General features: G+C 45.6%; 1 protein-coding gene and 1 long non-coding RNA gene across 3 annotated transcripts in view; one reads left to right on the top strand and one right to left on the bottom strand.

Annotated features, from left to right (window-relative positions):
- Window positions 1–24,540, top strand: part of LOC134957967 (uncharacterized) — a 254,116-nt gene extending 229,576 nt beyond the window's left edge. Inside the window, exon 3 of the long non-coding RNA XR_010186817.1 lies at window positions 23,969–24,540. This is a non-coding gene — a long non-coding RNA (uncharacterized LOC134957967). The remainder of the gene's footprint in view (window positions 1–23,968) is intronic.
- PLA2G4A (phospholipase A2 group IVA) overlaps window positions 1–24,603 on the bottom strand; it is a 772,031-nt gene that overhangs the window by 627,832 nt on the left and 119,596 nt on the right. For both annotated transcript variants that reach the window (XM_063940241.1, XM_063940242.1), the window contains exon 2: window positions 21,271–21,343. In XM_063940241.1, the coding sequence (XP_063796311.1) occupies window positions 21,271–21,303 (33 nt within the window). In that variant the 5' untranslated portion in view covers window positions 21,304–21,343. The remainder of the gene's footprint in view (window positions 1–21,270; window positions 21,344–24,603) is intronic.

Below are 24,603 nucleotides of genomic sequence, written 5' to 3'. Positions count from 1 at the left end.
TGTTCACACGAGGGTCTGTCCTCTTCTCCAGTAGAATCCAAGGGGTACCTGTTGAATAAATTCTACTCACCAGATCCCGTGTCCCAGGGTCCTCGGGGCAACCATTTGTAATCCATGTACTTGAATAAAATAACAAAACGGAAAGCCGAGCCACGAACTGAAAGGGGCCCCATGTTTTCACATGGGACTCCTTTCCCCGAATGCCAGAAACCCACTCTGACTGATGTCTAAGTGGGTTTCTTCAGCCAATCAGGGAGCGCTACGTTGTAGCACCCTCCTGATCGGCTGTGTGCTCCTGTACTGTCTGACAGGCGGCACACGGCAGTGTTACAATGTAGCGCCTATGCGCTCCATTGTAACCAATGGTGGGAACTTTCTGCCCTGCGGTTGACCTAAAGTGACGTCACCGCTGAGCAGAAAGTTCCCACCATTGGTTACAATGGAGCGCATAGGCGCTACATTGTAACACTGCCGTGTGCCGCCTGTCACTCAGTACAGGAGCACACAGCCGATCAGGAGGGTGCTACAATGTAGCGCTCCCTGATTGGCTGAAGAAACCCACTTAGACATCAGTCAGAGTGGGTTTCTGGCATTCGGGGAAAGGAGTCCCATGTGAAAACATGGGGCCCCTTTCAGTTCGTGGCTCGGCTTTCCGTTTTGTTATTTTATTCAAGTACCTGGATTACAAATGGTTGCCCCGAGGACCCTGGGACCCGGGATCTGGTGAGTAGAATTTATTCAACAGGTACCCCTTGGATTCTACTGGAGAAGAGGACAGACCCTCGTGTGAACATAAGGTAAGTATGTATGTATGTTTGTGTGGATGTATGTAATAAATCTTTACTTTCACGGTGTGTGTGTCTTGTCTTTTTTTGGGTATTTTTTTAGTAGTAGTACTACAGGTACCAGCGGGCCCGTTTTTCCGCCGCATGCTGGTACTTGTGGTTCTCCAAGTACCAGCATGCGGGGGAGGCTTGCTGGGCCTTGTAGTACTGCTACTAAAAACAATATCTTTTCATTATCACAAAAGGCTATCAGCCTCCCCATCCGCAGCCCATTGGATGGGGGGGGACAGCCTCGGGCTTCACCCCTGGCCCTTGGGTGGCTGGGGGGGGGGACCCCTTGATTGAAGGGGTCCCCACTCCCCCAGGGTACCCCGGCCAGGGGTGACTAGTTGGATTTTTTATGCCACGGCCGCAGGGCACTATATCAAAGTGACCCCCGGCTGTGGCATTATCTGTCCAGCTAGTGGAGCCCGGTGCTGGTTTTAAAAATACGGGGGACCCCTACTCTTTTTGTCCCCCGTATTTTTGGAATTAGGACCAGGCGCAGAGCCCGATGCTGGTTGCTTAAATATGGGGGAACCCCTGTCAATTTTTTCCCCATATTTCTGCAACCAGGATCGGCTCAAAGAGCCCAAGGCTGGTTATGCTTAGGAGGGGGGACCCCACGCAATTTTTTTTAATAAAATAACCACTTTCCCACCCCTTCCCACTGATATACATGCACGGATCTCATGGATCCCTGCATGCCTATACAATCACGGATTAAAAAAGCAGGTCTGTTTTTTTTTAGCACTTTTTTACGAGTTGTAATTTTTCACGGCAGTGTTTGTTTGTTTTTTGCTTTGCACTTCTTAGTAAATTACCGAGATTCATACTTAAACAGCCGCGTTTTGACCGATGGTGTATTCATTTGTATTTTTTTTGTTGGACTTCCAAAAAATTACGAATGCCCTCATCACTGCCGTGATTATTGCTTAGTAAATTACCGAGATGACACTTTGATGAAAAAACGGCATCTCGGTCAAAATCGGGACCTTAGTAAATTTACCCCCATATGTTAGACAGACATTAGGTCGACATGGTCAAATGGTCGACAGGGTCAAAAGGTCGACATGAAAAATGTCGACAGGTCAAAAAGGTAGACACCGTGTTTTTTGCATTTTTGTGGTTTGTGTGGATAGTTTTGTCATGTGGAACCCCCAATTGTAGAAAGGCATACCCTCGCGGGGCTCGCTTCGCTCACAACGCTTCGGGCATGGTGGCTCGCTGCACTCACCACAAGGTTTATAACCAACTCTATGCCGACATGGATAAAGTATGAAATAGTCCAAAAACACGTTACATTAAAAAAAAAACATTTGTGTATCTTTTTTATGTCGACCATTTTCATGTCGACCTTATGACAATGTCGACATTTTGACCTGTCGACCTTTTATACTGTCTACCTTTTTCATGTCGACCTTTTGACCCTTTCGACCTTTTGACCATGTCGACCTAATGTCTGTCTAACATATGGTCTCTATCTATTGACTGTCTAACTAGACACTGTCCATCAAACGGATACCCTGGCAACAGCCTTCCTGCAGCGTGGTACTAAGGTAGGCGGAGTAGTGTCCACCCTGAGGGGTCTGAGCCACTTACTCTGCTGACAGGACACTGAGCTCCTGAGGGGATAGATCGTTCCCCGCCACAGGGGATTGCTCACTCCAGCAGCATGCCGCCACCCCCTTACAGAGCTGAAGATTGTGGCGAGTAAGACACCGACCTCCCTAGCAAGCGGGGGGCCGGTGTGAAGATGGCGGCAGCAGGGTAGGAGCGCAGTATTAACTGCGCTCCGGGATGGCTCAGCGGTACATAGTGCGGCGCGGTGAGGGGTGCCCTGGGCCAACGCTTACACCCTACACTGGTCACAAAGCCTGTCGGGGTCCCAGGATCTCAGTCAGCATCAATCCTCAGGCCAGTATAATCAGATGAAGAGCGGGAAGACAGTGCCATTTTGGGGGCGGAGCTTCTCCTCAGAGCAGACCCAGCAGCGTTCAGCGCCATTTTCCTCCTGCACAGAACTGATCAGGAGAAAGAAGGTCCCTCCACAGCAACTCCAGCTATCTCTCACGGTACCAGAGGGTTGTAGAAGGGGGGAGGCTGCAATACGACTGTGTATCCTATGAAAGGTGCACAGTCAGCGCTGACAAGGGGTCTCCCTTTGATTAAAAGCGCTGTGTGTGGGTTGGCTCCAATATCTGTGTCTCTCTTGCCATTCTTGGTGGTGAAACTCTGTATGCCCTCCCGTGTGTGTGGAGTGTTTTGTGGTTTCCTTTAGCTATGTCCAGGGACACTGTGTCATATGCGGCGGAGGATATGTCCTCCCAGGATGATCCCAATTCCATGTAATCAGGATAGCACTGGTTTAACACAGATTCCAGCAAGGGAACCTGAGTGGTTTTCCTCTATGAAATCTTGGATTTCTCAGATTTCAGATAGGGTTGCAAGTAATGAATCCGCAACCCAGGTATTACAGAACTCTAACGCAGTATGGCCCGATTCTGGTACCTCAGGACGCTCCGCTATATACCCCCACAAACGTGCGCTTGTTCAGGTCATGCAAGATGATACGGATACCGATTCTGATATCACAGACGGTACTGGGGATGTGTTGCGGGGGTCTGCCTCCCTTGCAAAGGGGGTGCAATTGTTGATAGAGGCTATCAGGGATGTGTTAAATGTTAATGATACCACACCTGAGCAGGTTGAGGAGGCTTTTTTCACTGAAAATAAGAAAGCCTCGCTAACCTTCCCTGCGTCAAAGAAATTAAATGCAATATTTGAAAAAGCATGGGAAAACCCTGAGAAAAAACTCCAGATCCCTAAAAGGGTCAAGGTGGCGTTTCCTTTCCCTGAGGATAGGAAAAAATGGGAAAGACCGCCAATTGTTGACGCATCTGTGTCTAGACTCTCCAAAAAGCTGGTTTTGCCTGTTTTGGGATCTACTGCCTTAAAGGAGCCGGCTGATCGAAAGATTGATACAGGTTGAGTATCCCATATCCAAATATTCCGACATACGGAATATTCCGAAATACGGAATTTTTTGAGTGAGAGTGAGATAGTGAAACCTTTGTTTTCTGATGGCTCAATGTACACAAACTTTATTTAATACACAAAGTTATTAAAAATATTGTTTTAAATGACCTTCAGGCTGTGTGTATAAGGTGTATATGAAACATAAATGAATTGTGTTAATGTACACACACTTTGCTTAATGCACAAATGTATTAAAAATATTAGCTAAAATGACCTTCAGGCTGTGTGTATAATGTGTGTATAAAACATAAATGCATTCTGTGCTTAGACTTGGGTCCCATTGCCATGATATCTCATTATGGTATGCAATTATTCCAAAATACGGAAAAATCCGATATCCAAAATATTTCTGGTCCCAAGCATTTTGGATGAGGGATACTCAACCTGTAATACACTTAAATCAATGTACACAGCTTCGGGGGCCATATTACGTCCCACTATTGCTAGTGCATGGAGTGCAAAAGCTATAGTAAAATGGTCCGGCAACTTACTTGAAGATTTGGATACAATGGATAAGGGAGATGTTGAATTGTTTTTGCGTAACATTCACGATTCAGCAGGTTTTATAGTAGAATCCATGAAAGACCTGGGTTCCATGGCTGCGGGGATCTCTTCCATGTCTGTTTCAGTTCGTCGGGGACTGTGGCTGCACCAGTGGTCGGCCGACGCAGAATCCAGGAAAAGTGTGGAGTCCCTACCCTACACAGATCAGGCTCTCTTTGGGGAAGCTTTGGATGCGTTGATATCCCTGGCTACGGCGGGTAAGTCTCAGTTCCTTCCCTCAGCTGCACCTGCTCCGAAGAAATACATCTCTTCATCAGCATCGCAGTCCTTTCGGCCTAACAAGCCTAGAAAGGCCAAGCCGTCCAATACCTTCTTTAGGGGAGGTCGAGCTAAATCCAAGAAACCTGCTGCGGCAAGATCCCAGGAAACGAAGCCTACTTCCAGTACGCTGAAGTCCTCCGCATGACGGTGGACCACGCAGCCTGGGGGTGGGGCCAGTGGGAGCGAGGCTCAGACAGCTCAGTCACGTCTGGGTATCGTCCGGCCTGGATCCCTGGGTGATAGATATTGTGTCCCAGGGATACAGGTTGGAATTTCAAATTCTCCTTCCTCACCGATTTTTCAAATCAGGCTTGCCAGCTCTGCTGGCGGACAGGACTGTCCTACAAGCAGCGGTTCAGAAGTTGGTGGAGGCACAGGTCATTGTGCCAGTGCCTCCTCATTCGCAAGCCACGGGTTACTATTCAAACCTTTTCGTGGTACCAAAACCGAATGGTTCGGTCAGGCCCATTCTGATCCTAAAATCACTGAACCCTTTTCTGAAGGAGTTCAGGTTCAAAATGGAGTCTCTCAGGGTGATGATATCAAGTCTGGAAGAGGGGGAATTCCTAGTATCCATGGATATCAAGGATGCGTACCTCCACATTCCGATTTGGCTACCGCATCAGGCTTATCTCCGTTTTGCATTACTGGACTGTCATTTCCAGTTCCAGGCCCTGCCATTCGGCCTTTTTACAGCACCAAGGGTGTTCACCAAGGTGATGGCGGAGATGATGGTTCTACTCCGAAAACGGGGTGAACATCATTCTGTATCTAGACGATCTACTGTTAAAAGCATCGTCCAAGGAGGAGCTGTTGCAGTCCATTGTACTCATGACCCGCCTACTCAGAGTCCACGGCTGGATTCTGAGCCTTCCAAAATCTCATTTGGAACCAACCAGGAGGTTGTCTTTTCTGGGGATGATCCTCGACACGGAAGTGCAGAGGGTGTTTCATCCACAGGAAAAGGTGTTGGTGATACAGACAATGGTCCGGGATGTCCTGAAGCCAGCCCGGGTGTCGGTTCATCAATGCATTCGCCTTTTGGGAAAGATGGTGGCCTCTTACAAGGCTCTCCAGTATGGGAGGTTCCATGCTCGGGCCTTCCAACTGGATCTCCTGGACAAGTGGTCAGGATCTCATCTACACATGCACCAGAGAATTTGTCTGTCGCTAAGGGACAGGATTTCACTCCTCTGGTGGCTCCAATTGTCTCACCTTCTGCAGGGCCGCAGGTTCGGGATTTAGTACTGGGTCCTTCTAACCACGGATGCGAGCCTCCGGGGCTGGGGCGCAGTCACTCAAGGGGAAACCTTCCAAGGAAGGTGGTCAAGTCTGGAAGCCGACCTGCTGATCAACATCCTGGAACTAAGAGCCATCTACAATGGTCTTCTTCAGGTGGCCCATTTTCTAAGAAATTGGGCTATTCAAGTACAGTCGACAAAGAAACAACGGTGGCTTACATAAACCAACAGGGCAGAACAAAGAGCAGAGCTGCGATGTCACAGGTGATAAGAATCATCCTCTGGGCAGAAAAACACGCGTTGGCGCTCTCTGCAATCTTCATTCCTGGGGTGGACAACTGGGAAGCAGACTTCCTCAGCAGACACGATCTCCATCCGGGGAAGTGGGGTCTCCATCCGGAGGTGTTCAAGGAAATAACAGACCTTTGGGGGTTACTCAAAATAGACATGATGGCCTCTTGTCTCAACAAGAAGCTTCAACGCTATTGTTAAAGGTCGAGGGACCCACAAGCAGTAGCAGTGGAATGAGTGGGAGTGTTTCCACCACTCCCACTCATTCCAAGAGTTCTAAAGCTCGTAAGGAGAACAAGAGTTGAAGCGATCCTCATTGCTCCAGACTGGCCAAGGTGGGCTTGGTACGCGGACCTTCTGAATTTCTTGCAGGAAGAGCCGAGGCCTCTTCCTCTTTGGGAGGACCTGCTGCAGGAGGGGCCGTTCGCCTATCAAGACTTACCGCGGCTACGTTTGACAGCATGGAGGTTGAACGCCTGATACTAGCTCGGAAGGGAAATCCGAAGAAGGTCATTCATACCCTGATACAGGCTAAGAAAGGGGTAACGTCTAAACATTACCATCGTATTTGGAAGAAATAGGTCTCTTGGTGTGAGTCCAAGAAGTTTCCTGCGGTGGAGTTTCAACTGAGACGTTTTCTCCTCTTCCTGCAAGCAGGTGTGGATATGGGCCTGAGGTTGGGATCTGTAAAGGTCCAGATTTCGTCCCTATCCATTTTCTTCCAGAAACAATTGGCTGCCCTCCCTGAGGTTCAGACCTTTTTGAAGGGAGTTCTGCCCATTCAACCTCCCTTTGTGCCGCCTACGGCGCCTTGGGACCTTAACGTGGTGTTGCAGTTCCACCAGTTGGACTGGTTTGAGCCTCTACATGAGGTTGAGGTCAAATTTCTTACATGGAAGGCTGTCACGTTGTTGGCCTTAGCTTCTGCTAGACGTGTCAGAATTCGGGGCTTTGTCTTGTAAAAGCCCTTACTTGATCTTCCACGAAGATAGAGCTGAGCTCCGGACGTCAGCAGTTTCTTCCAAAGGTTGTGTGAGTATTTCATATCAACCAACCTATTGTGGTGCCAGTGGCTACTGACTCCTCAATTTTGTCAAAGTCCTTGGATGTTGTGAGGGCTTTGAGAATCTATGTGAAGAGGACTGCTCGTCACTGGAAATCGGACTCTTTGTTTGTCCTGTATGATCCCAAGAAAATTGGGTGTCCTGCTTCAAAGCAGACTATATCTCGCTGGATTAGATTCACTATCCAGCATGCTTACTCTATGGCAGGATTTCGGTGTCCAAAATCTGTTAAGGCCCACTCTACTCGTAAGGTGGGGTCTTCCTGGGCGGCTGCCTGGGGTGTTTCAGCGTTACAACTTTGCCGAGCGGCAACTTGGTCTGGGTCAAACACATTTGCTAAGTTCTACAAGTTCGATACTTTGGCCTCTGATGATCTAAAGTTCAGTCAATCAGTTCTGCAGGAGCCTCTGCGCTCTCCCTCCCGTTCTGGGAGCTTTGGTACATCCCCATGGTACTAATGTGGACCCCAGCATCCTCTAGGACGTAAGAGAAAATAGGATTTTGGTTACCTACCGGTAAATCCTTTTCTCGTAGTCCGTAGAGGATGCTGGGCGCCCACCCAGCGCTTCGTTTTCCTGCAACCGTTATCTGGTTCAGTACAACTTTGTTTAGTTATGTACTGCATTGTTACTTGGTAAGTAATGTTTCAGCAGTTGCTGAGTTTTTCAAGTTAGTTAGCTTGATGTGCCTTGTATGTGTGAGCTGGTATGAATCTCGCCATCTGTGTTAAATCCTTCTCTCGAAGATGTCTGTCTCCTCGGGTACAGTTTCTAGACTGATTCTAGTAGGAGGGGCATAGATGGAGGAGCCAGCCTACACTCTCAAACTCTTTGAGTGCCAATGGCTCCTGGTGGACCCTTCTATACCCCATGGTACTAATGTGGACCCCAGCATCCTCTACGGACTACGAGAAAAGGATTTACTGGTAGGTAACCAAAATCCTATTTTAACCTCCTAGGTACCAAAGAGCCCAACCGGTAAATCCACCTGGATTCACATTGCAATAATTTCAATGCTATATTGACCCCACACAGTGTATCAGGGATATGGTCATTCATCCGATATTTAAATGAGCATAACCAATGTGTTTTAAGAGTACAATGACTTGCAAACGGGTTGTTTGGTAGTACCCGTATTGAAGACTGCTCTGATGGCAGAGTGATGTGCTGTCATTCTTGTTTTAAAAGCAGTCTCAGTTTTCTCAATGTAGGAGGGCCATAGGGGTAAATTATCAGGTAATTACAAACCTTGAATTACAGATAAGATTATGTTGAGTTTCATATTGTTTCCCAGGCAATGGATGAAAAAATTCCACTCCTGGGATCAGGTATCTACACGTAGTGCAAGTGCACCTATGGCAACCCAATTAACCATAATTTGGTCAGGAACCACTAGATTGAATACTCGATACATCAGCCTTGACCAAAATGTCCCGCTGGTTTCTATCACTGGTATAGCAAGACATAAGTCTAGTGTTTTGCAATTACAGGCCTGATCACTTTGAATAATGGACCACAATTTTTTACTATCCCGATTGATTTGTCCACTAACTTGGTTGTACCTATTAACCCAGGGTATAAACGGGGGTTTGTCTTTGGGTGACTGTTGACTAAGTAGTTGTCCCTATCAAGTTTAATTACTCACTGCATGACATTGTCAAGATGTGCAGCATCATATCCCTTATCAATACATTTTTGTTTCATCTGATGCAGTTGAACCACTGCTAGTTGGGGATCAGATGTAATACACTTCACTCTCAAAAATTGAGCGTAAGGTAGCCCCTGAATTGATGATTTGGGATAACAACTAACATGCCTGAGCGAGTTGTTTCAATCTGTTTTCTTAGAAAACGGGCTAGTACGAACTTTTCCATAATGTAAAGAAATACATACATCAAGAAAATTGACACCAGCTCCTCCCTGGGCCACCTCCAGAAAAGCAGGAGATCATCAATATAGCGAGTATACATTACGATCCTGTCAACAATGTTGGGGTCACCAAAGAAGATTTATTCCTCCACATCAAACATGTATATATTTGATTACGATGAGGCCACATTCAACCCCATCGCACACCCCATTAGCTGAAGGTAAAATTTACTGTCATGGAGAAAAAAGTTTTTTGTAATTATCAACTGTAGCATTTTGAGAATAAAATCCAAACTGAGCCCCTCATATAGTGGATGACTGTGAAGAAATTCTGCACTGTAGCTAATCCTTGTTGGTGGGGAATGACAGTATATAAGCTCTGTAAGTCCATACTGCTCATCCAGATCTCCCCCTCCATGAGTGAAATTTTCAAAGTAGTGTAGAGGTATCGACCCTAATTTCTCTTTCATCCATCTGGGGGACGCTGCGCCGTTACTTGTGGGTTAGAGGTGTGTGGTAGTGGAGTTTGGCACAGAACCTATTAAAAACTGACCCCTCCCCCCTCTAACCCCTCCAATCTCCTTGCTGCCTAGCCAGCAACTCAGTTTCAATTTTGTGCCTGTGGAGTACAGACACAGTTGTTTTTTTTCTCCTTAGATTTTAAAGAGGTTTTTTTGTTGTTTTATTGAGCTTTTCTGGAGTACCTAGTCCCTGTATACAGGTGACAGGTACTGCTAGAGTGGGGTTAGTTAGATGTAGAGGTTTTTCCCACTCTATGATAAACAAAGAAAATTGCAGCGCCTGTGTTTAACCAATATTCAGCAGACAAATTTATACCCCTTTTCCACTAGCTCAAAAAACACGGGTAAATGCACGGGGGCGCGCATTTACCCGTGTTTTTTGCAAGTGGAAAAGGGTAAACCCGGATCAAGTGACCCGTGAATCCTACCCGGCTATTTACCTGGGTAGGACACGGGACTGATCCGGGTAGGGTTGTAGTGTAAACGGGAACCGTGTCGATGCGACACGGCTCCCATTTACACTGTATGGAAGGGCGGCGCTGGGAGATCATGTGATCTCCCTGCGCCGCCCCTGCCGCGTCACTAGAAGCGTCACCAACCCGGCATATGCCGGGTTGTGACTGCTGATGGGAAAGGGGCCGAGCACGGGTCGCAGCAGGGGGCAGCTCCCGTGTCAGGCTCCCAGCTGCGACCCGTGCTCGTAAGTGGAAAAGGGGTATAAGTGTCCTAAACCTGGGATTTAACAGTGTTAGGTGCCCGTGCGCCTCTATAAGGAGTTGTGTGATACTCCTGTGTATATTAAACTAAAAAAGGGTATAATAGAAGCGCTCATGACACCATAACATTATAATACCGTGAAAAAAAATTCCAACCAAACGAGTCAATAGGCAATTTGAAATATATTTATTTAAAAAAGAAAAAAATTAATAAATAACACTTTCTTTAAAAATTGCTCATATATAAAACACTATGGTGGTCATTCCGAGTTGTTCACTCGTTGCCGATTTTAGCTATATTGCGATTAGTCGCTTACTGCGCATGCGCAAGGTTCGCAGAGCGCATGCGCTTAGTTATTTTACACAAAAGTTAGGTATTTTACTCACGACATAACGAGCATTTTTCATCGTTCAGGTGATCGTACTGTGATTGACAGGAAGTGGGTGTTTCTGGGCGGAAACTGGCCGTTTTATGGGCGTGTGCGAAAAAACGCGGGAGTGTCTGAAGAAACGGGGGAGTGTCTGGGCGAACGCTGGGTGTATGACTTTTTCAAAGGTCAAAAGTTACATGTTGCGTGACAAAATGCGTCAGGACTCCTCCCCTTTATTCACTGGACTGATCACACATCTTTGGACGCATCCACAATTGCCCCTTTCCGTCTGATACAGCAGCGGGCGATACACGTCCTAAGAAAGGAGACGCACTCATAACGGGATGCGTGCGGCTGTAACAAGCCGGCCATTCATTTCCAGCCTCTCTCCCTCTGATCATCAGCGGACGACGCACGTCCAGGGAGAGCAGGAGGAGACCCATACATAGTGGGACCCTCGCGGCTGTACCTAGCTGGCTAACCACACACCTGCCTCTCTCCCTTTGATTCTGCAGCAGGCAGTGCACGCCCAGGGAAAGTGAGGAGACCTTCAGCAGCGGGATCCTTGTGGCCACTTAGCTGGCACACAAGCCACACTCTCCAGCATCACATTAAATTGGGCACACGGTGGACTTACCCGAGGACACTTGGGTTTACCAGTCCCTTTGGAGAGGTAAATAACCACTTTAACTGTTGTTTGCACACCGGCTCTTTGAACACTAAGGTTCTCTCATAACGGTTAACATCCTATATTAGAGCCTGCTCACTTGCCATCAGCAACTTTCATATACAAAGTAACTGTGTTCATTATAACTGGAAACATTATTTCACAGCAGCTTATAAGCATTTTGCCACAGTGATCCATGATTGTTGCAACCAGCCCGGTACATTTGGACTGTCATCAGTCATTCAGTCAACTTTACAGCCTTAATTGGTTATTTGATTATTATAAATTGCATTCATGTGAATTTCTTATACTTATATATTGTGGCTTTTTCAGTGAAAATAGGGATAGCGCTTAGTGTTTTATATATGAGCAATTTTTAAAGAAAGTGTTATTTATTGATTTTTTCTTTTTTAAATAAATATATTTCAAATTGCCTATTAACTCCTTTGGTTAGAAAAAAATTTCAGGGTATTACAATGTTATGGTGTCATGAGCGCTTCTATTATCCCCTTTTTTAGTATTCCCACTCTACTCTGCCACTGGAGGGCCACCACACTTCGGTCACTTGGGCTCTCTCCCTGTCTCTCTACTTGAACAGGATGCCGGCAGTGATGAGGTACAGGACAGTCACAATCCGTCCCCGACAGTATTGGGCTGTTCCTCCTATTTCTATGCATATTCTGTGCTGTGTGCTTTCCATGAGTCAGCTTCCACCCCTTTTCCCCGCCCCCCCGGCCTCTCTCCGGAGATGAGCTGTGGCGCTAGGTAGCGAGGGTTTCTTTGTTATTGCTACCGTTTAGCTGAGCATTCAGGTGGACCGGGAGAGTAGTGAGATACTCCCCGGGGGCCGCCATACACATTTACCTCTGCCCACAGAGCCGCTGTGTGTAGCGGCGCGCGGGAGCCGCAGACTTCTGGCTGCAGCACTTCTACTGAGGGCAGCCGCGGCGGTGACGTTAAGCAAGAAGGGACGGACTTCCCGCCCTGCTCTGCCCGCGCGAGCTTCCTCCCAGCCCCTATAGTGAGCTCCGGCCGCCATCTTCTGCAGCTTCAGTAAGGGAGACGCTGTGCAGCACACGCACTCTCAGACACGGAGGAATAGCAGTAGCAGCCTCACTCTGTTTAGAGGAATAGCAGCAGCACTTCTCACTCTGTTTATTCAGTTGGGGGATCAGATAACAGCAAGTGTATGTGTGGCACCGTGTTATTTCTCTAGTTCTAGTGAGAGGTAACAGACATCTTTTTAGTGTCACTCTTAATTGTGGGTTCACTGCTAGGTATATCACTATTATCCGGAGGCTGTTTATAGTACATTTGTAGAGCACCTGACTATTACTACTAAAAAAAAATATATATATATATATATATATATATATATATATATATATATATATATGTATGGCCAATAAGCCAGACAAATCTACAAAGGGGAAAACAGCCTCGGCTGTTTATCTTGCCTGTTCACAGTGTGGGTCAAAGCTGGCCAGGGGTAGCGCGGACGCGGGTACCCTCTGTACTTCATGCTCTGGTACGTCAGTAGCGGACCAGCAGGGAGGTTCCACAGATCAGTCTATGCCTCCATGGGCCAAGAACATGGTGGATGCCATTTCAGATTTACGTCAGTCCAGATCGGGGGCTGACTCCAGTCAAACTCCGGTGGAGCCTCTGTGGGCTCAGAATATGGGCAGGTGTATTGCTGATTTAACTCAATCTTTTAACAAATTTGTAAACTCTGCCAGCAGCTCTACTGCTACGAAACAGCCGCAACCGTTACCTCCTATAACTTTTCCGGGGGAGGAGTTGGGTTCTATGACATCCTCCATTGGAGGAGGGTGAAGTAGACCCAGAGTGGGACGAGGTTTCAGATTGGGAAGATGAGGAGCTATCTACTAGCTTAGGTGTTAGATTGCTGATAGAAGCCATCCGTCAGACTCTTAATATTCAGGATACGGCAGTGGTGGAGACTTCTTCTGCTTTCTTCAAAAGACAGGTTACTGTCTTTCCTTCTTACTCAAACTTTGCGGATATTTTAAAGGAGCCTTGGCTTAAACCGGATTCTCGTTTCCAGGCCCCTAAGAAATTGAGATTTCGGTATCCTTTTACAGTGGAGGACACAAACTTTTGGGAAACAGCACCAAAGGTAGACGCTCCTGTTTCACAATTAGCGAAAGCTACGGTTATTCCCTCTGTACAGTCTGTGACTTTGAAAGAGCCTACAGATAGGAAGATAAAAGCAATACTTAAATCTATGTTTACTTTATCAGGTATTTCTCTACGCCCAATTCTCGCTGGCGCTTGGGTCCTTAAGGCCGTGAATGACTGGCTAGCACAGGTAGTGTCTGGAATGCAATCTGACGATCTGTCAGAAGCCATTCAATTAGCAGAACAGATCTCGGAGGCTCTTATGTAGGTGAGGCCTTGTTAGACTCGGCTGCGCTACAGTCCCGTGTTTCTGCCTTGACCGTGACAGCAAGAAGGTCTCTTTGGCTTCGGGTTCGGAATGCTGATTCTGATTCAAAACAGACCTTGACGGCTGTACCCTTTGAAGGGGAGTTTCTTTTTGGGTCAGAATTAACGAAAATTATTTCAGATAATACTGGAGGCAAGAGCCCTTTTCTCCCAGTTGCTCCTCAGAAACCGAAACCCACGAAGTTTCAATCTTTTCGTACGAAGGGCAGAGGTAGGTTCCATTCCTTTTGTGCTTTCTCCAGATTTCCACGAAGAGGGGCATTCAGAGGTAGAGGAACACAGGCGACTCGTAGACCAGCCAGTAAATCTACCGACAAGCCTACTGCATGACGCTTCGAGATCTTTGGAGGGATCAATGATGGTTGGAGCTCGGTTACTACAGTTCAAGGAGGTGTGGCTCCTGTCGAAACCAGATCGGTGGGTGACGGGGGTCATATCCAGAGGATATATGTTGGATCTCGAAGAACCAGTCCCATATCGTGTGTTCGTCACTCCTCTCCCAAACAATCCCTCCAGACGTCAAGGTCTTCTTCATGCAACAGCCACTCTCTTACGCAATGGAGTAATTCTTCCGGTTCCGACTCAGCAGAAAGGTCAGGGATTTTACTCAAGTCTTTTTCTCATAAACAAACCGGACTGTTCATTTTGACCCATTTTAAATTTCAAAGACCTGAACCCGTATCTCTCAACCCAGAAATTCAAAATGGAATCCATCCGATTATCGCCGCCAAGAAGCCAGAGGAATATTTGGCTTCTATAGACATAAAGGATGCATACCTACATGTTCCTAATTGGACGGGTCATCAATCTCTTCTGAGATTGCAGTCGGCCCTTGGAATTTCAGTTTCAGGCTCTTCCTTTTGGTCTTGTTAGGATCTCCTGCTCTGTGCTGCCACGTCGCCATGGCAACCGGGAGGCAAGTGTTAGCGAAGTAACCTGAGCGCAGCTGATACTCCGGTCCGGGTTTTTACTGTGTAGTGGTTACAGGCTCTGTGCACGGCAGGGAATCCGGCGCTGGTTTTGTGCTCACAGTCTGTGAGGTCTGAGTGGTGCGTGGACAGCACCTGCTATATAAACCATCCTCTCAGGCTAGGCAAATGCTGCTGAATCTTTGTTTGTTAGTCAGTTCCAGAGAGTTAGCTAGTACTGTGTGACTTTGTATTTACTTGTTGCTTACTGCGAATAGGCCTTGGGATTCGGTACTTCATTTTGCCAATCCGGACCTAGCAGTAAGACTGGAGTCAGTTGTTTGACCTGCTGGGGTTCTTTTGCTATTCTGTGAACCCAGCAGGTTTGCGGCTGTACTCTCAGACCTGCTTGCTTAATTCTCCCTCACTGTGCAGGGCGTCCAGGTGTCAGTTTAGTGGCAGTAAGCTGAACCTGTGCCCTGCAAGTGGGGGTTAGGATTGTGGATACTCTCCTTGTGTCTATATTTCTATCTCTGACCAAGGAGTTTATTCCCACACCCGTTGGTAACCCTTTGGGGGTTTTTCTGTTGCTCTTAGCAACATCATTTCAGGTGCTCCACATGTTAAATCACTACACCTCGCTTCATTGTCCGCTCTATTCCATCTGAGCATTCCTGACACTAGGGAGACACCCAATTCCTGAGCCTTTGGGCTTCTCCGTTCACTTTGTGTTTATTAGTTATTCCATCACCTCCTGTGTATGTTATGTTATACTGTCTGTGAGTTCGTTTGCTTCGCTTCCCTCTCTGTTCATACACCGGTATACTCCTGTTAGCACTGGTGTGCGTAACAGGTCTATCCACGGCTCCTTGTGTGTTTACAAAGGTCATGGGCCATATAGGTCATGGGCAGTTCTGTGGTGTCTGGGAGTCAACATTACTCCGTACTTGGATGATCTGTTAACCAAGGTCCCGTCAGAGTCGATCCTCCACCAGAACTTGCATCTCACGATAGAGACTCTGCAGTCATTCGGATGGATAATACATTTTCCAAAATCGTCTTTGCTTCCTTCCCAGAGAATGATATTTCTGGGACTCTTATTCGACACAAACAGCCAGAGGGTGTTTCTTCCTCAGGACAAGATTCAGGATCTACAGTCCAGGATTCGAACACTGTTACACTTACCGGTAGTTTCGGTTCTCAGATGCATGCAGGTGTTAGGCAAGATGGTTGCAACCTTCGAGGCAGTCCCATATGCCAGATTTCATGCCCAACCCCTTCAGACTCAGGTTCTCAGCTGTAGAACTCGGATGGGACCTCATCTCGAATTACAGTTGATCTGCTTGTCGGTACAGGCTCATCAATCGGTCCACTGGTGGCTTCACAGCCACAATTTGCCAAGAGAGCTCCTTTCATGATTTGGTCTTGGATGATGGTCACAACGGACGCAAGCCTCAGGGGTTGGCGAGCGGTGTTTCAAACTCATCACTTTCAGGGGGTCTGGAGCAGTCAGGAGTCAAAATTACAGATCAACATCTTGGAGTTGAGGGCAATACGGTATGCACTCCTTCAAATTCAAACAATGGTACAGGGTCATCCAGTTCGGGTTCAGTCCGACAACGCCACGGCAGTGGCTTACATAAAAAAGCAGGGAGGAACTCAAAGCTGGAACGCCATGAAAGAAGTCAATCAGATTCTCACGTGGGCGGAACGTTGGGTTCCGGCCATATCCTCGATTCACATTCCAGGAGTCGAGTACTGGGAAGCAGATTTCTTAAGCCGTCACACGGTTCATCCGGTAGAGTGGGCACTTCACCAGGAGGTGTTTCTGGCTCTAGTGTCTCGGTGGGGAATGCCCGACGTAGATCTCATGGCGTCTCATCTCAACAAGAAGCTCTCTCAATATGGGTCGCGTACTCAGGACCCTCAAGCGATTCTAATCGATGCCCAGACAGCCCCGTGGCAGTTTCAACTGGGATATGTGTTTCCGCAAATTCCACTGATTCCACGTCTACTTCAACGCATTCGGCGAGAAAGTCTGACAATCATTCTAGTGGCTCCAGATTGGCCACGCGAGCAGTGGTACACTCTTCTGCACAGCATGGTCGTCAGGGAACCTTTCCATCTCCCTCTGCGACCAGATCTTCTTCTTCAAGGACCGTGTCGCCACCCAGATTTAAGTCGGCTGGCTTTGATGGCTTGGATCTTGAATCCAACATTTTAAGGGCGAAAGGATTTTCTCGTCTTGTTGTACAAATGATTATTCAGGCTAGAAAGCCGGTGACTTCTGGAATTTACCACAGGGTGTGGTGTATTTACACTGCTTGGTGTGAAAAATGCAGTTTGACACCGGATTTGTTTAGAGTTCCTCGTCTGTTATCTTTCCTTCAGGACGGTCTGCATAAAGGTCTGAGACTTTCTTCACTAAAAGGTCAGGTTTCTGCCTTGTCGGTTCTGTTTCAAAAGAGACTGGCTATCATTCCAGAGGTTCAGACATTCCTTCAGGGAGTACTTCGGATTCAACCACCTTTTGTTCCTCCGGTTCCTCCCTGGGATTTGAACTTAGTCCTTACGGCTTTTCAAAAATCTGTTTGAAGTATTGGAATCTGTAGAATTACGGTATCTAACACTCAAGGTTGTCTTTCTATTGGCCATTGCCTCCGCCAGACGGGTATCTGAGTTGGCGGCTCTTTCTTGCAGACCACCCTTGTTGGTGTTTCATGATGACCGGGTGGTTCTGCGGACAAAGCCTTCCTTCCTTCTGAAGGCTCTGTCAGCGTTCCACCTAAATCAGGACATTGTCCTTCCAGCATTTGCTCATTCTCCTTCCGGAGAGGACTCCCATTTGGCTCTCTTGGATGTGGTTAGGGCCTTACGCATTTATTTGTCTCGTACGGCATCTATCTGTTGTACGGATACGTTGTTGGTGTTAATTGATGCGCCCAAACAAGGTTGGCCGGCTTCCAAGAACACAGTGGCTAGTTGGGTAACTTTGGCCATTAGGCAGGCATACATGTCTTCGGATGTCTCGGTTCCTGAATCAATTCGGACTCATTCGATTAGAGCTGTTGGAGCCTCTTGGGCGGTTCGCGGTGGTATATCTGTAGAGCAGCTGTGCAGAGCGGCGACCTTGTCGTCCGTGCATACTTTCACAAAGTTTTACCGTTTTCATACTTTCAGTTTGGAGGCTGCCTCTATTGGGCGTCAAATTTTACAGACGGCTATGCCGTCTAAGTCTCCCTCCTCTCATTAGCTTGCTTTGGGAAATTCCACAAGTAACGGCGCAGCGCCCCCCAGATGGATGACCGAGAAATAAGGATTTTTGTTTACTTACTGTAAAATCTCTGATTCCACCTGGGGGATGCTGCGATCCCTCCCGTATGTTTGTCTGGTTTAAACGGTTATTTTCTGTACTCTCTCCTTTGGCTTGGCTAAACGTTAACTGAGTTGCTGGCTAGGCAGGAAGGAGATGGGAGGGGTTATAGGGGGGAGGAGTCAGTTTTAAAAGGTTCTGTGCTAAACTCCACTACCACACACCACTAACCCACAAGTAACGGCGTAGCGTCACCCAGATGGAATCAGAGAAAGAGATTTTACGGTAAGTAAACAAAAATCCCTGTATAGTGACGCTTAAGTGTATCCAGGTAGATTGCCACAGCCTGGTACAATGAGCCATTGGCTGCAATGATGGGGCAGCCAGGCGGCTGTATAAGGGACTTGTGGACCTTCTGTATCGCATAGAGGATAGGCACCAAAGGATGTTCTGGAATTAATGCTTGACAAAGTTGAAGCTAGCTGCTCATAGTACAATCTGTGCAAGTTCATTTTTGAAAATATTAGATGAATTAAACTAAGTATCTTATATGTTGTTTTACCCCGCAGTTGCCTTTCAATTTCTGCCTTATAGTCAACCATACCCTGGATAACCAGGGCATCTCCTTTATCTGCAGGACGGAGTACAATGCCATTGTTACTGGCCAATATTTGTAGAGGCATATGTTCTTCTCCAGTTAGAATGTATCTTGCTTTAGATGGCGTCTGTGCAAGATTGGTAACTTCAGTGTCCATTAGATGAGCAGCTAGCTCCAACTTGATTTCAGCTAAACTTTGTCAAGCATTAATTATGGAACATTCTGTGGTGCCTATCCTGTATATAAGACACCGAAGGTCCACAAGTCTCTTATACAGTCGCCTGACTGCCCATCATTGTGGCCAATGGGTCACTGTGCCAGGCTGTGGCAATCTTCCTGGATACACTTATGTAGCACTGTATTAGGGCGCCTTCCAGATATTTGTTGGATACCTTTACACTACTTAAAAAACTCCACTCTTTACTAATCATGGAGGGGGAGATCTGGATGTGCAGTATGGTTGTACAGAGTTTATATACTTGCATTCCCCACCAACAAAGATTAGCTGCGGTGCAGAGATTTCTTCACAGTCACTACACTACATGAGTGGCCCAGTTTGTATTTTATTCTTGAACTACTACAGTTGATACTTACTAAAAACTTTTTTCTCTATAACAGTAAATTTTACCTTCAGCTAATGGGGTGTGTGATGGGGTCGAATGTGGCCCCATCATACTCAAATATATACATGTTTAATGTGGAGGAATACATCTTCTTTGGTGACCCCAACATTGCTGGCAGGATCATCATGTATACTCACTACATAGACAATCTCCTGCTGTTTTGGAGGGGCACCCAGGAGAAGCTGGTGTCCCTCATTGACTGCCATAACAATAATGAGAGCCCGGTAAATCTAACCTTGACTATTAGTAATTCACAAGTAAATTTTCTTGATGTATTTCTTTACATTATGGAAAAGTTCGTACTACCCCGTTTTCTAAGAAAACAGATCGAAACAACTCGCTCAGGCATGATAGTTGTCATCCCAAATCATCAATTCAGGGGCTACCTTACGCTCAATTTTTGAGAGTGAAGTGTATTACATCTGATCCCCAACTAGCAGTGGTTCAACTGCATCAGATGAAACAAACATTTATTGATAAGGGCTATGATGCTGCACATCTTGACAATGTCATGCAGTGAGTAATTAAACTTGATAGGGACAACTACTTAGTCAACAGGCACCCAAAGACAAACCCCAATTTATCCCCTGGGTTAATAGGTACAACCAAGTTAGTGGGCAAATCAATCAGGCTAGTAAAAAATTGTGGTCCATTATTCAAAGTGATCAGACTTGAAATTGCAAAACACTAGATTTATGTCTTGCTATACCAGGGTGGTAGAAACATACGAGACATTTTGGTCAAGGCACATGTTGTGAGTATTCAATCTAGTGGTTCTAAGCCAAATTATGGTAAATTGGGTTGCCATAGGTGCCACAATATTACCTGTAATTCAAGGTTTGTAATTTACCTGATATTTTGCCCCTGTGGCCTTGCCTACATTGGGAAAACTGAAACTGCTTTTAAAACCAGAATGACAGCACATCACTCTGCCATCAGGGCAGCCCTCAAAACGGGTACTAGCAAACAACCCGTTGTGAGGCATTTTGCTCTTAAAACACATCAGTTATGCTCCCTTAAATATCAGATGAGTGACCATATTACTGATACACTGTGCGGGGGGCAATCTAGTATTGAAATTATTGCAATGTGAATCCAGGCGATTCATTGCTTGGGCACATTGGTACCTAGGGGGTTAAATGAACAACTGAATCTGAATATTTTTTGATTACTGTTTTAACTTCTATATGTCCTTTGGTGTTATATGTGATATGTCTCAAGATAGAAAGACCTTTAAGTGTCAAATACTAACAGAGCCTTAAGCTGGTGTTATTTACATGTGGATTTTGAGTTCCAGCATGTTACTATGGTGATGGGGTGTCCCAGGAATGTTAATGTGTGATCACTGGGTGCAATATCTTTTATAAGGTGAGTGGTTCAATGTTTGGTCGTCCTGATGAAAATACTGTGATTTAGTAAAGGCATTGAAACCTTACCACTACACGGTGCTCAGAGTCCATATATCTGCTTGGAGTGCCGCTATATTTGTGCTCTGTATCTACACCTTATGCAGGCAACCAGCTAAGGATACTATTTATCAGGTATGCTGTGCCTTTGGAATGATAGATATATAGATAGATAGATAGATAGATAGATAGATAGATAGATAGATCGATAGATAGATAGATAGATAGAGTGTTCACGCAAGGGTATTTTAGCCTGTCCAACTGGAAAGCAGCAAAATGCACCCTGTCCTTTTAGCAGTGCCCTGCTAAAACGGCCAGCCCTGTACCTTCCCCACCCACGGATGCGATCACAGTTGAGTGAATAGATGCCATGCGAATGCGTACATCATTTATTCACAGTGTCTGGAGGAAGGCTTGGGGGCTTGGGGGCAGCCCCCCCCCCCCCACACACACATATATATATACACACACACACACACACGCTGAGCATACTATAATCAGAGTGTACTTACTATTATATACTTACTATTATATATTGATAAGGATCTATAGACGCCATTATGAAATTGTAATCACAGCTTTAATCTTCCCGAAGCAATCTAAAAAAGAAGAAAGCGGAAAATTAATTTTAATAGGAAAAGTGACATGAACGCTTCATAGGAAAAGTGACAGTACGCTTTCATTAAACTGAGGTACAGAAAACCATTATTAAACATATGAGCATGGATTCACTTTCAGGACTCTGAAACCATATCACAAAGGCCATTACTAAAAAAAAAAACCACCTACTGTGACATTAAAGAAGGACTTTTAGGTGACTATTAAAATAAATCTGTAATGACTGCACCCAGTATTTGTATAATAACAAGCCTCTGATTTTACCAACATTCTAATGGCGGCACCCATTCCGTCCTTCCCGTATTCATCCCTCTCACCAAATACTTTCTTACTCCTCCTAATCTTCCCCGTGTTTGCCGTCTCCCTCTATTCTTCTCCCAGTTTCCTTCTTGTCCCCCTAAATCATCCCTATCCCTCCAGTCCCACTATTCCTCCATCTCCTTCAATTCTTCCCATCCCAACCTACTGTTATTACTAATTTCTACTGTCTCCACCTCTTTATCCCCATGTTCCTCCTATTCTTTTCCCTATTTCTGTGATTTCCCCTATTATTCTCCCTATTTCTCCTGTAACCCCCTATTCTTCCACAATTCCTTATGTTGCCCCTTACCTGTCTATTTCATCCATTTAACCCTATTCTACATTGTATTCCTCCCTTCTTCCCTTTTATCAAAATCTCTCCTTTTCTCTCTTTGTGTAGCATACTCACACACTTTCTGACTACTTTCAGTTGGCTGTGAGCATAATGAGGTGGGCAGAAGCAGGTGAGCCTGTGTGGAGTTAGAACAGTGCATGGACATCACTGATGTCAGAAGGTATGACACGTGAGCACATCACCAAGTAGGCTTGAGGCACACGTGACTGGCAGTAAGTGACCTGCTATTATCTTATGGAGGACGGAGGTAGTGCAGAGCAAAGGGAAGGCAACATTTTAGCTTCCAGGGGCATCCATAGGCAGAAAAGAGGGAGAGTCCACTTACTGTCGGCTACATACAGTGGGCTGTGTGCGGGATGAGGTGGGGTGGAGGCCGGTGAGACGGACCCAAACAAGACATACAGTGTTCTTGGTAAGGCACATCACTGGCAGCAAGTGACCTTCTGTTATCCTATGGAGGGCAAAGGTAGTCCTAGAGGAGGGAGGCTGGAACAGTTTTTTTTTTCCCTGGGGCAGCCAAAAGGGGAAGGGGGTCTGCTCTCTATGTCAGTCTATGAGCAATAATCTCTGAAGGGAGCTCTCTAGTGTGCAGTTTAGACTGACAAAATCAGCATTATATAACAGATGTAGGAGACATGTTAGCATACCACAACTCTATGTAGGCCTACAGCAGAATGGAATAACCTAATATGGAAGTATATGAAATAATAGAACAAAAGATATTTGAAAAGGAGGCAGCATTCACAGACAAGCAGCTAGCAGCAAAGTGAAACAAGCAGATGATCAAGGCAGATAGCTAAGAACAAAACTGTAAACTACTGTATTGAGGAACGGGGTTGGTGGATTGAGATAGGAGTCAATAAACAATTGTGGTTGTGGCAACTGGGCACCATGTAATTATAAACAATCTGCCGTCAGGAGAATAATAGACAGAATAGTCAAAAAAAGCCAGTACTGGTGCAGAAATAAACTGATCCAAACGCTATAAATGACGAACTGTGAGGGCAACAAGTCAGTATATAAAGCATTTGTGAGCATTTACAGATCCTCAATCAGTCTCCAAGTACCACAATAAGAGACAGATAATCAGGGAATGAGAACATGATGCTTAAGTCTGAGGATATTACTGAGATTATTATTGTTCCTGTCACTAAATTGAACACTTCTTTAGATATATTGATACACTTCAAGAAATGGCAGATACAGTATAAAGTATACATTAAATGATAACATAGTATTATGACAAAATATGTTTGTAGGCACCGGATTTTTAGGATCTAAAAAACTAAAATTAGGTTATATTGTTTCTGTGCAGTGTAAATACTGGCTGCTTTATTTTTACACTGCAATTTAGATTTCAGTTTGAACACACCCCACCCAAATCTAACTCTCTCTGCACATGTTATATCTGCCTCCCCTGCAGTGCACATGGTTTTGCCCATTTGCTAACAAATTTTCTGCTGCGATCAGATCTGAATTAGGCCCTAAATCTAAATTGCAGATTAAAAATAAAACTGTCTAACATTTTGTGGGCTACATGCAAAATCAGCCAGTATTTACCCTGCACAAAAAAATTATAAATGTACCATATTTCCTCCCCTTGCATTGCAAAATGGTTTGTTCCAGATACAAGGGCCCAAATCAGGCTCTAATTGTGTAAACCTCTCGCTGTATGGCTTCCATGTCATCCACTGTCAAACTTGTGACTAAGGGGTCTATTTACTAAGCCTTCGATGGAGATAAAGTACCAGCCAATCAGCTCCAAACTGTCATTTTTCAAACATAGCCTGTAACATGGCAGTTAGGAGCCTATTTGCTGGTACTTTATCTCCAGCGACTTTATCTCCATCCAAGGCTTAGTAAGTAGACCCCTTTCTCTTTTTACACTGAATATCTTTAACATCAGCCTTTAACTAAAATCTAATTTTATTTTTGATGGATATTTTTATAGGTGCTGTGCCAAAATCCACAGACTTGGAGGAAGCAACAAGATTGACTGACAATTGTACTGAGAAATGGTCCCAAATTGAATAAAGGAAAAGTATGGCTAAATCCAACCAATGAACAGAGAGGAAATGATCAATTATGTGTATTCAAAGGATATGTACTCCCTGTAATAATGTAGGACATCTTATTTTCCTACAACAGCAGAGCTCATTTAAATGAGAGCTTTAGGACATTTGCAAGGCACTTGAACTTTAAAAACAGATTCTACAAATAAGCCTGACAGGGATGTAGCTGTAATACAGCATCCGCTGAAATGGGAGAAATCTCAACAAGAACTTGATCTCAACAAGATGGGTGAAAATATACAGCAATTCAGAATTATGTGTAAGCTAGGACAATCCAGCCAATAGTAAATAACATTTGGTGAAATTTATGTGAGTGGAAGTCCCTCTCGGGGCTTATAGACATGGCAGCTTTTAATATTTAGCTGACCATCTAAATTCCTTCTGAAGCAGTGTTAAGCAGGCCATACACCTTAAGATTTTCTCCAACCAACCAACCAACAAATTCGCTAGTTGGAACGAAAATCTGATGATGGTTGGGAGCAAATGACAATCGACCATTTGCTCCCAAACACTG

The sequence above is a fragment of the Pseudophryne corroboree genome, chromosome 9 (assembly GCF_028390025.1).
Source record: "Pseudophryne corroboree isolate aPseCor3 chromosome 9, aPseCor3.hap2, whole genome shotgun sequence".
In the NCBI taxonomy this organism is placed as follows: domain Eukaryota; kingdom Metazoa; phylum Chordata; class Amphibia; order Anura; family Myobatrachidae; genus Pseudophryne; species Pseudophryne corroboree.
This window is presented reverse-complemented; position numbering and strand designations above follow the sequence as displayed.